This window comes from Sciurus carolinensis, chromosome 1 (assembly GCF_902686445.1).
Source record: "Sciurus carolinensis chromosome 1, mSciCar1.2, whole genome shotgun sequence".
NCBI classification, from domain to species: Eukaryota; Metazoa; Chordata; class Mammalia; order Rodentia; family Sciuridae; genus Sciurus; species Sciurus carolinensis.
The window spans coordinates 65,264,232-65,283,200 of record NC_062213.1 but is presented as its reverse complement, the minus strand read 5'-3'; the positions used below and the strand labels follow the sequence as shown (position 1 = coordinate 65,283,200).

Below are 18,969 nucleotides of genomic sequence, written 5' to 3'. Positions count from 1 at the left end.
TGAAGCCCCACTTGCCCCCACCAAGTCCCCACATTCTAGAACATTATCAGATCAAAAATTTGGACATGGATTTGCCTCATTGCCATCAGGAAGGATGTGGCAGAGGCAGCACCGGGTGGCTTCCTGGTACACAACCTGGGAAGTTGCAAAGGGCCCGTGCTTGCTTGAATGTTCTGTCACTGCAACTTGAAGTACTTAGCAATGTTTGAACAAAGGGCCCCAAGTTGACATTTTCCACTGGCCCCTGAGAATTATATGACTGTCCACAAATGGGGCTTTCCAAAAGCAAGAAGACAGACCCACCAAAAGCAGTTTGGGTTCTTTGGGAATCATGAAGTTCTGTTGAAACCTAACCCCTCTTCAAGACCTCACTTTTTCTGATTGACAACTCCTGTATCCAACTCCCCTCGAGGAGATTTAGCATTCAGATAGACAGGCTAAGGGTCTGTGAAATGTCCAGAGATTAGAAAGTTAAAAATGAAGGACAGAGTCAGGCACAGTGACCACATGACTGTAATCCCAGGGGCTCCGAAGACTGAGGCAGGAAGATCCCGAATTCAAAGCCAGCCTTAGCAACTTAGCAAGGTGCAACTCAGTGAGACCCTGTCTCTAAACAAAATATTAAAAAGGGCCAGGGATGTGGTTCAGTGGTTCAGTGCCCCTAAGTTCAATCCCCAGTACCAAAAAACAAACAAACAAACCTGAAAGTCCAGAATTCTTAATTTTTACTATCTATGTGAGCTTGAGTCACATAAACCTCTCTAAAACAACTCTAGAGTTTATTTAAAAATAACTGTAAAATAAGAGGTTTGGATCAAGGATGGCAAGTACATAACATATATACTTTGTTTTCCTAAAAATGTGCCAGGGGAGACATCAGGCACATTCTCATGAAGCTAGAGCAGTTGTGCCCTTAGAATCCTTCCCAACAGAGCCAGCTACTTCTCAGGACAGCCATTACCATGACTGAATTGGTGTTAGGCACATGAGACACAAACGCATTTGCCAAACTCAAATTAGATTATTTCTGAGGCCCCTCCGGACCTGAGGTAAAAAAATAAAATAAAATAAATCTAACAATCATCAGCATCTGTAGGGCTTTTGGGTTAAGAACAAAGGACTGAAAACTTAATATTCCAACCCCATGTCCACATCTCTAATTAACATGTTGATCTTTAAATGCTTAATTTTTAGGTCTTTCTTAAGATCCTCAATTCACCAACTTAGTTCAATTCTGCTTTATTTTCCAAGTATAAAGGACAATATCTCCATGCATTCCACCTCACGGGTCTGAGGCCCTCCTGACTTACAGAGGCTGCCGTAAAAGCTGCAGTAATCCCAAGGTCCCCCTTCCTACCTCCAGCCCTTCCCAACACTCAGCACCCACACTCTACCAGATGTGTCCTTCATTGCTGCAGCTCAGTTCCCACCTCCTGCTCAGGAATCTTTAGCGCGTCTCATGCCCTCCATGTGGGTAAGAGGATTCTGAGCCTACCAGCTGCCCCAGGATTTCATCCACCCACCTGTTCCTCCTCGCCCTCACCTGTCACCTCGGCTTCTCCTGAATTAACACCCCCTTCCCAGGCCCAAATTTCTCTCTATCTTTCCATCCGCCCTCCTGTTTATACCTACTTCCATACCCCATCTCAACCTGTAGAAATCTTGTCCATCCTTCAGTTCCCATGATGGTTGTTTATTTGTTTGGTACTGGGATTGAACCCAGGGGTGCTTTACCACTGAGCCACTTCCCAGGCCTTTATATTTTTTTATTTTGAGACAGGGTCTCATTAAGTTGCTTAGGGCCTTGCTAAACTGCAAGGCTGGCCTTGAACTTGCCATCCTTCTGCCTTAGTCCCCGGGATTACAGGCATGTGCTGCCATGCCCAGCACCGTATTGATTGAAAGTGCACCTTTTCCTTTCATGTAAACTTTCCCAGATTCCTTTGCCCATCCCTGGACATAATACCTCTCCTATTTTACACTTTTTCTCAAGTAAACTGATGACATACCAACTCTGGGGGCGACGGAATGAGCATAACTCAAAATCTGGTACCCTCCCTACTTCTAAGCAGGAAACACTGGATGTGACCATTGTTCACATAGGTCTAGTGAACTCACCTTTCTCTAAATTGTGTTGTTGATGTACATACTTTGCCAGCAAAGTAACTTCTGAGATTCCACTGTAGAAGCAAGTAGATAAAGTGACTTTCAAAAATCAGATTATTCCTCAGCCATAAAAATGAATGACTTTATGACACTAAATGGACAAATCTGGAGACTATCTGTGAAGATATAATAATAAGCCAATCTCAAAAAAAACCAAAGGTCTAAAGTTCTCTCTGCTATGTGGTGGTAACTCACAACAAGGGGGTAGGGTGGAGAATGGAAGTTCAGTGGATTAGGCAAAGGGGAAGGAAGGGAAGGGAAGGGGGATGGGACTAGGAATGACAGTGAAATGAATCTGACATAACTTTCCTATGTACATATATGAATACACCACACTGAATCTCAGTAAGACTGGGGTCATGATTAGAATAAGTCATATTCCATGCTTGTATAAATATATCAAAAAAGATCCTACTGTCACTTATAACTAAAATGAACAAAATAAATAAATAAATAATCAGCTTATTCCTGTTGGGATTAGAGAGACCCTGGCCCTTCATGTTTGGAAAATGGCAACATGTGGGAGATAATGGGAGCCACACATGGTAGTATCTTCTGTGTTGAGCACTGCCTGGTTATTGGGCAGGTGAACAGAAGTAGCCAGCAAAGGTGTTGCCTTCCATCTGAATTTTTTCTAGCCCCCACACGGGGGCCTTCTACCACTCTGGGGTCCAGAATCTGCATCATCCCTACCTTCTTTGCTTCCCGGACACACCCCACTTCCCAGGAGCCTCAGAGATTGAGGTGAACCAATTCAACCTCCAATCGGTTTCAGTGGAATAAAAGAGGTCATGGACCTTGCCACTCATATAAGTTACCCCAGAAGCCGATCCCCCACCCTCTCAAGCCAGGAACACGGTCAATTAGAAAAGCATGATTTTTCCACGAGAACCACTAGGTGGCACTCTAGCGCAACTAAAGACATCTTTGCTTGGAGGTGGGGCAAAGCCACCACTTAGACAAATTTCTGAAGGGGCAGCTTTCCTCTCGATATTACCATTTGACAGGAATACATCTAGAACAATTTGATCCATGGCAAGCTTGCTCTTTCTCCAGTGCTTAGGATCATAGCCATCAGCAAACCAAAGAAGAGTTTCAGATTTCTACTGATTTATGTTCATATTATGAGTTGGAACTGCATCAGATTTTGACATTTAAATTCAAAAGTGAGCATTGAATATCGATCTCCTTGCTTTCTAATGACTTGGTGCAATTTAAAATGTTTTTTTGCTTTCATGGGCTGAAGCCACAAAGGCTATATGCCCAGCTGACAATTTTAAAAATAAGAAAGGAACTGAATGCTTTTTAACAGCTCTTAAAACCCTGAGGTTATACTAAGTCTGGAGCTAAAGCAAGAAAGAGAACTGACCACATTCTATAACCTTCCCTTGCTAATCATTTCTTTTTTTTTTTTTTTTGGGGTGCTGGGGATCAAACCCAGGGCCTTATGCTTACAAGGCAAGCACTCTACCGACTGAGCTATCTCCCCAGCCCCCCTAATCATTTCTTAAAGTGAAATATTTTCTAATGTGTCTGTGTCAAAAAAAACCAATATCGAAAATGTCTCTACTTATATTCCAAAGGTGTAGCAAATTCAAGAAATTAGAAAGATTTCCTTTTACCTAAATTATGCAGACATAATTTAGGAGACTATAGCAGTTTTGAGCATGGGTTACTATCTGCTCTTTGAATAAAGTGTTCCCTCGAATGTACAAAGAAATTAGGGTTTACCAGTCAGCACAGCTATAAACTGCCCCCACCTCCAATAACCCGTGCACCTTGGATCACTCTAACCCTTCATCTTCAGTGTGCACAGGAGGAAAGGAGTGAGAAGTGGAAATCAATTGCCCTGTTTTCCATGTATAGAGTGCTCAGGGCAGGGTCTAAATATAACCACTTTGCACTTCAGCCCATGAGTCATGCAGTTATTTCCAAGTCTCTTTACCTCCTTCCGCCTCTCACCCAAGTTTTAGATGCCAGTGTATTTAGAAAACTGTGCTGTTGGCCAGGAGAGAACACCAAATCCAGTGCTTTGGATGGAACTGGAGGACATTATGTTAAGTGAAATAAATCAGGCGCGGAAAGACAAATAGTGTACGTACTCATTTATACGTGGACCTGAAAAAATGATCTCATAGAATTAGAGTTGAATAGTGGTTATCAGAGCCTGGGAAGGATATCAGGGAAAGAGAGATGGAGAGAGTAACAGGAGTAGATGTGAGTGGTGGGAACATGAGGTGAAGAGAATAATTCACTGGGCCTAGTGTGTGACCCCCACGTACTTTCTTTCAAAAAGCAATTTACCTGCAGCCCAGCCTGGCTTAAGTCAATAGGATATGTTACCTTCCTCAGCAAACAATCCGTAGTCTGCAGGAGAAATGCAGACCAGAAATGCCCATAAGAAGGACACAAGTTACCCTGAAGGGGAGGAAGGAGTCTTTTATGATCCTTACACAGACCAGGTTCCAGAACTCAGGGAGATACGGATAATTCTCCCTACACATAAAATTCATAAGAATAGGTTCCAATTAGAACTAGTTGGCATGGACCAAAGTGACCTAGAGTTTTCCTGAACCTTTACCAAGCACAGTGAGAACTTGAAAATCTGATGTCATTCTGCTGTCAGTCAAAAGTCAAGAGGTGGACCTGGGCAGGACTCTCTAGAAACGTCCCTGGGACTCCCAAGAAAACTGGAGGGCAGGAAGGGCACGATGTCTCCCTCCTCTAAGAGGACCCACTCTCACCCATTGCAGAATCCCCTTTCTTATCCCTTCTAATAAACTCATGCCTGCTACTCTGAGCAACATGTCTGATATCTTTTTGGCATGATCACAAGAACTGGTGAGAGATGATTGTCATGGCTGCATGGCATTTGTATTTATATACATATACATATTTTTATATATTTGTGTGTGTACATAATATATATATATATTAAAAATATACATATATTTAAATTCAGTGGTTTTTTTTCCTCCCCCGGTGGAGTCTGAATACCAGTCCTTATTCCAGTCTCAGCATTGGCTTCTGGGCCATTTCAGCAACAAATGATTAGTCTGTCATTCAGTAGAGGTGGGACAAAGGTGGCTTCTAACTGCTTTATTGACCAAGTTTTGATAGTCCCTCCTTTGAAAATCATTCTTTGTTACACTTGAGACTTTATTTACCAATTTTTGTTTATTTTTTAAAATTTACTATTTGTTTGTTTTCATGGTAGTGGGGAAAGAACCCAGGACCTTGCACATGCTAGTCAAGCGCTCTACCCCTGACTGACATCCTCAGCCCTGTTTACCAATTTTTAGAATAATGAATTGGGATCCTTTGAAAATTTTTCTTAACCTCTGACAGTGAAGTGTGTCGCAAAGAATAATACCCATCAAATGCTCAAAATTTGTTCTTTCTTTTGGGGACTCCAGGCAATAAGGCGAAACCATGAAACTAGTTCAGGTCAGTGAAATGGGAACAGAAATACCACGTGTTAGTTCCAGGATGTGAAAGAGAAAAGCCCACCGGTCATTTTCTGGGTTCTTCCTTTCCTTGTCCCAGCAACCAAGACCAACCCTGGAAATTCCAGATGGTGCAGCTTCAAGATGGTGGAGGCTCTGTCCCAGGGCTGCTGAGGGACTACAGAGAACAGCCCCGTAGTGGACATACACTGTGAGTGAGAAGTAGACCTGTGTGCTGTGAAGCCACTGAGATTTGGGGGTTAGCATGCTATTTAAGCACAGCCTAACAAAACAGACTCATGCACATGTTCATACTGCACATAGTTCTGTAGTCCAAAAATTTATTGTGAATTTAAATAAGTGATAAATGACTTAAAAGGATTCTTTTTAGTGACTCAATGGAAAACATACCTCAGCAGGCTCTTAAAATTGTAATCTTTTTTTTTTTTTTTTGGGGTGCTTAGGATTGAACCCAGGACCTTGTGCATATGAGACAAGGACTCTACCAACTGAGTTATAATCCTAATAGTTTACACATAAAACTTTCTGCTTCAAGACAAAGTTTTCAGTTGGATAAGGAGTTAATTTTGGGGGAGAGGTGAGAGATCACACTGGCATCCTTGCTACATGTCTCCAAAAAAAAATTCAGACACAAACTAATTTCAATCCAACACACTTTATTCTTTTCTTTTCTTCTTTTTTTTTAAACTTTTTTCTCTTAATTTTCAATGATCAAGTATTCAAGATGTTGTAAACCAAGGTTTATTAGTACATTGACAATCGGTTTCATCGAGCACAAGAAAATCAAACATCTTTTAAATTAGCCTAACAGGTCTCCAAATAAATATCAATCCTAAAAATCACAAAATCAACTTTTTATTTAACAAATTGAAAACAGCCTTTCATCACAAGCACACCTCTACACAGAAAAATCACGCACACAGATCACACACTCCACTGAGATCCTAATGCCAGTTTACTGGACACGGTATTATGTTTCCTTAAACTAAAGTGTTAGAGGCTGATTTTCCCGCTTCCTGCTTCTATATTAACAGTTGGGGTTTTGGAAGAGGTATATATTTTAAGAAAAATGCCCACTATCAAGTTTTACCAATGATTCGTATTTTTCATTTCTAGATACTAACTTGAAGCTTCTTTCATTCACAACTTTGGTTTAATATGTCCTTGCTATTACTTTAGCTTACAATAATAGTTTCTCCTTCAATTTCGACATGTATGATAGACTACCCGGAACAGATGACACCTTCAAAACCCCACTGCTAAAAATACCTCACAGGGCTATAAGGGTTTTGGAGAACTAAGAAAAGATCATCTGAAATAGTTTTTTGTTTGTTTGTTTGTTTACCTTTCTCTGAAATTATTTTTAGCATTGATTATTCTGGCTAAACTTAATATCAAAAGCACTGAGTTTTCCATAGAAAAGTATCCCCCCCCCTTTACACTCTTCATTTTTGCAGCATAGAGTACACGGATTAACTGTTGAAATGAAAGTAATGGGTGCTTGTTTTCTGGGAATTTTTCCAGATTTCCAAATGCAAAGCACATGCAGCCCCTTATCAGTGAAATACTGTGAATTCAGTAGTGAACATGCATCTTTAAATGATTGTAGCACCAAGGCATTTTTTTTTTTTAAGGTTGCAGAAGCAAACAGCTAAGGAAGGTTTTTGTCACATTAGACCCTCCCTAGGGCTGAGTTAAAATGAAGTGCTTAAAGTGAAACCTCTTTAAACATACACACATCTGATTCCAATGCAACAAGAAGTCTGGGATAGAGAGAGTCAGCAGCATCCTGGAAGATGTAGAAGAGAAGACAGAAAAGATAAAGTGCACAAGGAAACTAATCTCGCCTGCCAGTCACACATTTACTTTACTATGGAAGAGGAAACACACTGATGTGTAAAGACGACCTACTAGTCTGTAAGACAGCGTTAGCAAGCTGCTGTCTAGGCAATTCTGGGGTTACACAGTATTTTGAGATCTAGCTGCTACTTAGGGTTCTCAGTATGCACCTATTTATCAATGGTTAAGAGTCTTGTTCTCTATCACCTATGATGTTTTAAGCACACACAAGCACCACCCTAGGGTTTAGGGTTGGGTTCACCTTCTGCTCCTGGGTACAATACAGAATTCCCATAAAGACTTCAGGTCCATCCAATGAAGCTTCTCCCTGGTGCCCATAGGGTTTCTACAAAACAATCCCTTGCCCCCACAAAAAAAAAAAAAAAAAGAAAGAAAGAAACTTTCTGGTTCCAAGACCACCAAAGAATATAAGCTGGAACTGTGGACTGAAGAAACATCTTCTTGGTAGTTAGTGAACATGCATGCAGGATGGCTATGACCTCTATGAGCCCTACTGGGGACAGTTCCCTTTTCTGAAACCTGATTCTTCCAAGTCATGTGTGTGAAAAACAGAAAGTCTGATAGTCCATTTTTAAAATATAGTATTCAGCTTTAATGGAATTCAATTGTAGTCATTTTAATTGTAGCCCTTCCCCTTTGCCTGCCCCAATTTTAAAATTAGCCAATCAAGTAGACTGTACCCCCTGAGTCCTCAAATCAGGGCAAAGAGCAGCACTAAGGCATATCAACAGGCAGACTCCCGGCCCAAGTGCAATTGCTAGCCAGGTTCCCTTAGCCTGTCCTTCTAGCCTAAGTAAAGGTTTGCCTTGCCCACCCACTTGGAGCACGTGCTCTGATTTCTGGGAACACTTTCTAACTTGTGCTGCAGTATACTCTCCCAGTCACTAAAGGTAATAATTGGGGTCAGTGGTTTGGTTTGTATTTTGTATAAGTTCATTTTTTAAACCTTTATCAGGAATCTTAAAACTCATGTTTGCCAATAATAAAAATAAAAATGTTAATATTCTGAAGAAAAGAAAGGGGGGGGGGCATACACCTGAAATCCCTAAACTCCAATTCAATAAATCTGAATTACCATGTTTCATAGCATATCACTTCAGAAGTTCTGCTGAGACTAGATGTCAACACCAAAATTGGATTTGTTCTATGTTAAATATGAACTATAAAAATATTTGAGGTATTGTTTTGACAAATGATTTTTAATATTACACTTGGCTAAACAAATTAAATTTACCTTGAAAAATCTAGTTAAACATCAAATGCTGATGGTTCCTACAGGTGTTTCCTACTTTTTTTTTTCTATCTACAAGAAGAAATAATAGTGTCTCTATTCTTCAAAAACAGTAAAACATAATATAATGAAATAACCTCACTATTTTATAGTCACATCTTGCCTTTGTTAACCAAAAGCCATTTGCTACATTAGGTAGTATAAAAAGTGAATGAGAGAAATCTATATCTGAATCCTGACTTTGCCACTCTGTACAGTCCTAAATAAGTTACTTTACCTCTCTGAGTCTCATGTTCACATCGATTTTTACAAAGTAACAAAAACAAGGTTGGGGTGTAGCTCAATGGTGAAATATGTGCTTAGCATATGTGAGGCCCTGAGTTCAATCCCAGCACCACCAAAATAAATAAATAAATAAAAATAAACTCCTTGCAAGTTATTAAAAGGATTAAAATGAACGATGTATACATAAGTGTTTGACAAAATGGCTCTGAAAAATAGTCCACAATCCACAAATGATCATCTGTGTCCTCTCTGCTCCTCCTTTCCCCTCACTCCCAATACCATGATTCCGAGTGACTTTCAACTGTTTTCAAGAAATAAATCCACCTACCAGGAATAAGGATTCCATACTAAGGAAGATAACCAAAAATGTGTTCCAAACATCCACCTACTCTTTGAGAGTTTCTAAATTAATGGACTCAAGGATAATATATTTGCATATCAAAGGCAAATAATACAATGAACAGAGTTGATAAAGGGCAAGATGATCTTTTGCCAAAACAAGTAAGTTGAAGCCTATGTGCATGAAGAGTGGCAATTAAAACTTCTAATAGGATCTGTGACTATAAAGTAACATGACCAATTTATTAACAAATACATAAGATCTTATATACACAGTTAGATGGTATCATCTACAAAATAGTCATTTAGCTGACTATGTCACGTTCCAATTACGCTACCAGAGCCCAACACATTTGGGGAACAATTCTGAATCAGTACACATTCCAAAATAATCACACCTTCATACCTTAAACTACTTATTCTACATTTACCAACAACACAATAATAATACACCTGCTTTATATATAAAAGTATCAGGAAGTACGATATTAACATGTGGTACACATTTCCGTTCAATTTCTTTGAGTTCTGGCCTAATCACCCCCAAAAGATTTCATGGAGTTGCAAATGCTACTTGGGTAAAATGGTACCCGAGAGATAGCTGGTGCCCAGTTGATGACGACTGAACTGATGACCTTTTGAGAAAAAGCAGTAATTACTTATGGAGAGTCCAACAATCTGAATACCAAGAAACAGTGCCAGTCCCACCAGAAGTCTCTTAGTGTGGTATCTTAATGATCAGAGAAAAATTACGGAAGTGCCACCCCTCCGCATCCTACACATCTCTAGCTCCCAACACTGAAGGAAATTTTCCATTCTAAAAAGGATCAAGGTCTCCCACAGAGGTAAAGAGGAACCCTGAGTCCCCAGAGCAGACACTAAATTAATCAGCAATTTGTTCTGGAAACCTTCATTGTACACCACATTGACCAAAGTTTGACAGATACCAGTGTAATTACAGTCTTAGCCAGGTAAGGCTGCTCCTCTCCCTAAAAGCCAAGCCCAGGGAACAAAGGGAAGCCCCTGTCACCTGAGACACTTGCATTTGTTTAGTCCACAAACTGCTTGCAACCATTTGGCCAATGCCATTCCTAGATGAAGAGGAAAACACCCTGTACCCAAGCAAGGATGGAGGCCAAAAGCCTGAATCACGGGACAGTCTGCCCATCACCACTGTTGTGTGGAAGAGGGCAAAGCAGACAAGAACAACATTTCCTAGGTTAGCTCTACAAAAGCATAGGCTTATGTGGAAGGAGTACACGATTCTATTGGTATTTGAACCTTTCCGTCTCTCACAGTCAGAGCCCATGAGTAACCTTCTGTCAGTCCATTAGTGCTGTTCTTCTTAAGAAGCACATAGAAAGCATCCTATGTGGTGCCTAAGTCTAAATGATATGCTGGGAGGTTCTGGAAAGAATGATGGATAATGAACCCAAAGTGCATTTAAGAACAGGAAAATCCTCTCTCGAAATCATGGCAGGCATTCCACTGGAGGGAAGGAAAGGTAAATCAAAATGAGGCTAACTCTGATGAAACAGAAATTCCTATGATAGATTGGCTTATTTTAAATCATTTTTCTCTACTTAAGATCATATTTCAGGTTCAGCTCACAGATATTCCTCCTCCTGTATTCAAAGTGATTTTCGTATCCCAGGTATGGCTTTCCTGATTTAATTACTCATTTCCAGCAGTAGCCACAGCAATTTTCTGTATAGAAAAAGGAAAACAATATAGATTTTTCCAGGACTTTAAGGATATAACTAAAATGCTCAGGCGGGACCCAATCTTACCTCTGGAATTTCTTTTTCATCTATTTTGAATGTCAAGGTTGCAATTCTTAACTAATCTTATGCGAGTCCTTAAGAGCTAAAGGAATTTCTGCAGCAATTTCCTTGGATGAGAAAGCCATCAGTTTCTCTCTTCATGATGCATCTCATATTGGTTTCTAGCCACGTTGTTTAGCACACTAGTTTTAAAGCCCCATATAAAGAATACTGATTTTATATTCGAGTTTTCAGATTTATGGCTCAGCAGCCTCTAACTACCTTATGATAGGGCAAACTAAAAGAGAAGACGTGTCCTATGAAATGACAGTCATTCCTCTTACTGCACTATGCATGGGGTTCCTTTGAAGCATCTGAAAAATTCTACCTGACTGATAACTCTGCTATGGCTTAAAATGCTATTAACAGTATTTTAGGGAACCTCAGCTTCCTCTTTTCAAAAAACGTATCTGCTTTATTCTCTGTACGCAAAAGTAACATGCTGCACTTAACATTTTTCCAATTAAATTGCATAGTTGAGGCAGATTCATTTGTGCTTTGTAGCAGAACTCACAGTAGGTGTTCATATCTAAAAACTTGGATTTGCAAGTGCAAGGACATGGTCAGGCTCACCTTTGTTTGGAGTGTATGCTAATGATATGTGGGGCCATTGCCTTTCCCATGATTTTGTTAACCGTGGACCTCAGCCTTATGCCACATTGGAGCATAAGCATTAAATTAACATAGCAAAAGTGATAACAAATGTATCTAAACTCCTCCTTGGAGAAAAGAGGGGAAAGGCTCTTAGTCTTGTTGAGGTATCCAGCCCTCAATCGACAGTGGCTGTGTATACTGAGTTTTGTTGGTTTGAGGATTGTGTCTGTTGAGGTTAAAAAAAGAAAGAAGGCACAGGTGTTTCTCAAACCACCATATTCTACTCAACCAACAAAACAAGTCTTCCATGTTCAAGCTTCAGGAGGGAGGCTACATGGCAGCAGGGCTCTCTTCCAGCCCTGGGTCTGGAGAACTTATTGCTTCGGGGAAAGGCCCCGGATAGGTCTGTGCTGTGTATGGGATCCCTTTCTGTAGACCAGTTTCTTCGTGGAATTCTCCCTGGGTGCTAAACGCTGGACAGGATCTAGTCCGGGCATACTTCTCGGCTTTGCTGGGCTGGCCCACAAGCTCGCTCACGGTGCTCAGAGGGAATTCTCTGCCCCTCTGCCTCTGCAGCTCGTCCTCTCTGTATTTGATGGAGTACCAGGCCAGAAAAATAAAAATAAAGCCAACAAATTTGAGGCCAGCCGCCAAACCAAAGTAGACAAAACGAAATGACGTCACGTTGTACTCCCAGCAAGAGCCCTGCACTCCACATTCCTGTTGCCAGAGCATGCAGGTGGTGTCAATCACGGCTCCAAAGTAAATCGGAGTAGGAATGTATGCTAGGGGTGTGGAGAGAAAGAAAACCATAAAGATTCAGTACATCTCGTACGAGAAATCTGATTTGTAAATTAGCGAGGTACGTGTTTTCTCAAAAACCAACCGAGGGGAGTGATTCTCTTATGTTACTTGATTTTTTAAAAGCTACATCATGAGGTATATAGTAAATGATGTTCATTTGAAAAACATTCACTAAATGATAAACACGTAAAATCTTCCAGTTTACAACTCAGAATATGTTACTGATTTTTAGGATCATTAAAAAAATGTCTATTGTTGTGTGTGTGTGTGTGTGTGTGTGTGTGTGTATGATGATTACACATGCAATCATTACACTGTACACTTTAGATACAATTTTGTCAGTTATAATTCATTAAAGTTGGAAAATGTCTATTGTCAAGAATGCAGCTACAGAATCCTTTTCAACTTAAAAAAAAAATGGATTTTGTCATTAAATAGTTAAGAGGCTAGAACACTTCATTGCCCACCAAGATTCAGTATGCTCAATTCTTGTGGGTTGAGTCCTAGTCTTTGGATGCAAAAAGAGGAGGAGGCAAGTCTTATCTCTCTTAAGTCAGACACCACATCAAATGGCAGTTTTTGTATAAGGGCACCAAGGGTATGGAAATAATCATAGCATAAAATTCATCTTTGAAGCTTATAAAACATCCAGATGAGTAGCAGCTTTGTTGTTTGGGATATGGTAGAGGCATTTCTTTGATCCCATCAGGAAAAGCCTACCCAGTAGATGTCCTTCATCACATGCTTTGTCAAAATGTATCCCCACCCCTAACTGGTTCATCTGGCAAATATGTACTCCTCCTCAGACGCCACTCTGTGCCCATTGTGTTTTGTTTATTAACTATCACATACCATTTCATTAAACCGGTGGTCAATCTGTCACCCTATAACTCCTTGATGGCAGAGTTACCTTTTATGCTTTCATGCCCAAGGACCTACCAGGACAGGTAGAGAGCTTAGCAAGAGGGCACCCACACAGGAGGCACTGGCTTACCTTTACCTCCACATCCATCTCAAACAATCCCAACTCCATGGCATCAGAAGGGGAAGAGCTAAAAGAAGAATTGCTTTTACTTTTCCTATTCAGTCACCCCTTTGGTTAACAAATTTCCATTGTGGAAAACAATACTTTCTAGTTTTCAATTCAAAGTATAAGGCAAACTTCTTAACTGTGTGTACACGTGTCCAAATTTCCTTTAACCAGCATACTTTTAAAACCAGTACCTTCAAAGTCACAAAAATCAAGCCACCCATCAAATGGAATTAGAAGTATTTTCCTTCTGGGCTTATTGGAAAGTGCTTGTGAATGGACTAGACCATGAACCCCGACAGAGAACAAAGTGAGAATTCCAGAGAGGATTAATGCCTCAAAAGAGAAGATGTCATCTTGAAGTGTTTCATTCTTCAAAACTGACTTTTGAATTAAAAACCCTTCCCCCACCACCTGTGGACAATAATAATAATTACTATGGGAAAACAGCAGCTGAAGAAAATGATAGACTGACACTTAAAAAGGAAAAGATAAGCTTGATGAGGAAGTCAATTAGCAACATACTGATACTGACTAAGGCAACAGACTGCTTCACAAGCCATTTCCCTCTCTCTCCCTCTCCCTCTCCCTCTCCTTCCCTCTCTTTCGCTCTAGTACCAGGAATTTAACCCAGTCTTTAGGGTAATCTCTATTTGTTGCTCTGTGGATTTTTTTTTTTTCAGAGTTTCTTTTACCTCAAAGCACTTTATACGTATACTTTTTGCTCAATCCAATTAAATTGCTATAAAGAATAAGAAATTGAAATTTTTACAGGTAAAATGAGCACCAATTTATCTCCTTTGCAGGTTCAAAAGGGATAAAGGGACCAAAATGCCAAGACAACAAACCCATTACAAATGTCTTCATTGAATATTTCCTACTGTACAAAACTGTCTGGGGAATTTTTCCCAGGTTTATGTTCACAGTCAAAAAGAAACTGACCTACAGTCTTTGTTGTGTTGTGTTTTGTTTTTTCATCAAATGAACGTGTCAGTTTTTAGTTCAATTGAAAAAATAAGGAAGTGTAACCTCACCACAAACATGTAGAAATCCTAGGTACGAATGGTAACAAATGACTTGACTTGCCATTTTTAAAGGACAGTGAGCATTTGCCAGATGCAAGGAGGAAGTAAGAGGCACACTTGGAAATTCAGGGACGTACCAAGTGTTCGCAACAAAACAAACTGCATTCCCAGGGCAAAAGGTCTCTCCTCATCTTCGACAGACCTACAGTGAAGGAAGAAAGAAGTGTTTTTAAATGGTGGTCCAAGACAAGACATCACATCAAGCCTGTTCTCTGCAGAGCAAGGGATCAATAGGACGCAGGGCCAACATATTCAATCCACTAGAATTTAGTAACAACAATCAAGAAGACTGCTGTTGGTAGCTTACAGAATAAAGATCTTCCCAATGAAGACACAAAAGAAACTATGACTAACTCTCATTCTTTGTAAGTCCTGGAGGAGGATCAAAGGATCTCAGTTGAAGGGGCAGAAGCAGTTCTAACTGGGCTTCCAAAATCAGTTCTAGCTTTTAAAAAAAATTCATAAAATTTTATCCTAAATATTGCATTCGCTGTCTCTGTTCACCTGTGATTTCCTGAGCAGTAGAAGTGCCCAGAGAAAACAACTCCCATAATTCCTCCAGAAGAGGAAAAAGAGTAAAAGAAAGAATGAATGACCAAAAAAGTATAAAAAACAAGTCAAAAACCAGAGAAAGACTAAGCTCCTCTGAGCCACATTTTCTGTGTTTTTAATTAAATAATTAAAATTTTTAATTAAACAAAGTGAAAAAATGAGATTATTTAAGTGAGCAAATGTATTAAGGATTCTTATGATTTGTTAAATGATAGACCCAGCATGGTGGTATGAGCCTAGAGTTCCAGCTAACGGGGAGGCTGGGGTGAGAGGGGTGATTGAAACCACAGGCTCTAGACCCACTTGGACGACAGAGAAGACCCTGTCTCAAGCAAAAATAATGGTATACTTCATCCTTTCTGTCCCTTAAAGAATGGAAATTTTCAAGGACCAATACCTTTGTTGTCTTTTCCCCAAATTCTTTAGGCCTCATAGCAAACTGCCCAGTTCTGCCCACGTGGTTACTAGTCTATAAATATCTGCCAATGGAGAGATGGGGTAAATAAACCAGTGGGCCTTTCCTGTACTGTTATCAGCCTACCAAAGGAGCAGCTTTTCTGGGAAATGTCTCCCTTAACATCCCACAGGAAAAAAGCCGGAATGTGCAAGGTGCAACCTGCCCACCCTCAACAAGGGTGATGTATCAGGAGGTGCTTCCTGCCAGGTGCCCAGCTCAGTGGGGTCCCAAGGAGCCAGAGGAAGAAAGACTAGCTTCTTCACATCCTCACTGCACTGCAACCCTAGTCCCCAGAAAGCCACCAGGGCTTGCTCTTCTTGCCCACCACGATGCCCCTTCTTCCCTTGCCCAGGGCAGCCCTTACTGTAAACAGCAACACATTAATTTGAATGTGCCAGCATCAACATTTTAATAGAACAAAATTAGCTTTCATGTCTTCTTATAAACAAAAACAAACAAACAAGATATATAACGCAGCAAAGAAAGCAAGACCTGAATAAGTGGAAAATCGCATTTCCCGGTCTAAACCTTCTTTGATTCCATTCCAAAATTTTATATGATAGTAGAATTAATAACTCAACATTTCAAAATGAAGTCCCAGCATAAATCATCACTAACCCGGGAGGTACAGTATTGTCTACAAAGTTGGAGATAACAGCTTTTGTGGTATGCATGATTTAGCAACTTTCCAAATCATTTCCTGCCCCCCTTCATGGTCTGGCTTCCCTGCAGAGGTAACACGGGGCTGGCTTTCAATTCCTAAAATTGAGCTTCTTAGGACAGAGACTTCAGGAACCAAAGATACCCCCCAAAAGTTTCACTAAACATTAGGACTAGAATCCAATGGAAGAAAGTAAGTTCTAGAATATGAAATGTGGCAACCATCCTTTCCCTCACTGACATGGAAAAGTTCACCTCTCTTAAGCTCTCCAGGAGCACTCTCCTGCACAATCTAACCTCACTCTCCTCTCTGCTGTGACAAATCATCCCTTGTCCTGGGATATGTGCTCTGGCAATGCTATTTCATCTCCCACCCATAGAGCCCAATGCTGCTCTCACCTGAGTGTCACTATGATGGCTGACGGTTGGGCACATGCTGTGATGAAGGTGACTATGAAGAGAAACACTAAGAATGGGATCAGGGTATTGCAGGTCCGTTTGCACTTCCCTGACACAGCATAGCCATTCTCGTTGAGATACGTTTTGACGATAACCACTCGGAGCTGACCTCGCTGTCCCACTGTGGGTGGAGTGATCACTTGTCTACTTTGGACACAGGTGCATTCTGTATAATTCCGAATCTAAGTGAGCAAAATAAAGTTAGGTTGTATGCCAATCAAAAGGAAAATGTGATATAGGCCTATTAAGACAAAGTGAAGTAAAATAGTCTATAATATTTACTGCAACATTTTAAAAATGCAAAATATTCACTGAAAACACCTTCCTCACTGATAATAGTAAGGAATCAAAGCATGTGTCTAACGATACCAAAATCTGCTGGCTCAGACTGTTTAAACCTAAATTTTCTTAAGAAACTGTCAACACTCAATTCTATGACATGTATATTCTATAGGCTCAATTTGGGTTGTAAATTTAAGCTGCTCAGAATGCTTGAACTCTTGGGCTTTCCAATTATAAAAGTTCCTTAGAAACAGGAACCCAGCTTGATCTTTATGCATGCTCACCAGAGTACCTAGCACAACGCTGAGCACAGACTGGACCCTAAAGTACATGTCTCCTAAATAAATGGAAAAGAATTTATAACACAACCGTGATGGCTTCAGTATCAATACTAGTGAGCTTCTCATTAGCTGTTCCAGTTTAAACACCTTTTTAATTTCCTTTAGTTAGTTGGTGAGCTCCAGGCTATGGATGAATAACCCACTCCATGAACATGACTTATAACTTAGGTGTGGTGACCATGGCCCCAGCTCAGTCCTGCTCCTGGAGATTTTGGAATCACTACTGCACCCAAAATCACTTGTCCATTTTTTTGCAACAAATATCTGTGAGTCCCTACTGCAAGACAGGTACATTCAATGATGCTACAGAAGAGTGAAAGAGACCATATTCTCTGTTAACTACCAGAATTTTCCGTTTTCAGTAAAGTGAAAAGTGAAACTTCCCTGGGTATTACTTATACAATACCCAAATAAGCCAACAAATGTCAAATCAGTCAATCGACCTTCCTTGCTTAATTATGTTGTATTTTACTAAATGGAAACCGGTGAACTGTTTTTTGTGGCGACCACTTAGAGCAACAGTAAGAACAGGTGTAATGGCATGTTGTTTGACCATCCTTGTGCAAAGGACTGCCAGTCTTCTTAAAAGAAAGAGTGGTAGGTACCAGAGGAAGAGCTTGACCACCGAGAGGAGCAGATCTCACCCTCTCTCTCAACACAGTCACACACTGGAGCTCACCAGTGCCCTAACAGGGAACCAGCAACAGGATTCTCAATTTATCACTCTAGTTTCAAACTCAGAAATCAAAACATGGCATCTTCAAAACATCAGTGAAGGGTTTAATTACTCTCACCTGCGCAGAGCAAGCAAATGCATTTTAACCTTTTAATTAAAGCAATCGCCTACAACCTGTTCTTTTGCAAAGACTCAAACCAGGCTCAATAAAGAGTAGAGTAGAATGTGCAAACCTTCTCCCACAGTATTACAGCCTATTTATAATTCACAGAGGAGGGAATTCTCAAAATAGCCTATTCTTGAACAGACAGAAATATCTTTACTCTGAAAGTTAAAAAAGTCTGAACCAACAAGTGTAATTTCATATCATGTACAACCACAAAAATGGGAAGTTATACTCCATGTATGTATGATGTCAAAATACATTCTACCATCATGTATAAATAAAAAGAACAAATAAAACATTCCTTTTAAAAATCTGAACCAAACTGATAGTTTGTGAAAAATGGCCATCGCCCATCTTCCCAGATTGGATCAGGGGAGGTGCTTTCCTGTCTCTTCCACCAGCACCAGCTGTGGTCTTCTTGACCTTCAAATCCATTACAGGGGCCCTGTCAGGAAACAAATGGAAGGCCAGGAGCCCAATCTTATCAAGTTTCACTGAGTCGACATGGAATGTAAAGTAGAGAGAGCTGATATGGAACCAAATCTTTACACTGAAATGCTTCCATCAAAAACATGATAGCAATGCATAACTTTCTTTCCACTAGGTGTTTATCTGAAGTTCTTTGTAGTTATTTGGAGCCTCTTGAAAAGGGAGACTGAAGTCATAATGGTTGCATATGAATTCTATCACGT

At 40.3% G+C, this 18,969-nt stretch overlaps 1 protein-coding gene across 3 annotated transcripts in view; it reads right to left on the bottom strand.

The window, feature by feature from the left end:
* Positions 1 to 8,740: 8,740 nt before the first annotated feature.
* Positions 8,741 to 18,969, bottom strand: part of Slco5a1 (solute carrier organic anion transporter family member 5A1) — a 142,234-nt gene continuing 132,005 nt past the window's right edge. For 2 of the 3 annotated variants that reach the window (XM_047523677.1, XM_047523690.1), the window contains 3 exons: positions 16,753 to 16,994; positions 14,762 to 14,826; positions 8,741 to 12,550 (listed from right to left, as the gene is read on the bottom strand). In XM_047523677.1, the coding sequence (XP_047379633.1) occupies positions 12,096 to 12,550; positions 14,762 to 14,826; positions 16,753 to 16,994 (762 nt within the window). In that variant the 3' untranslated portion in view covers positions 8,741 to 12,095. The remainder of the gene's footprint in view (positions 12,551 to 14,761; positions 14,827 to 16,752; positions 16,995 to 18,969) is intronic. The other variant, XR_007104849.1, reaches the window with a different exon arrangement.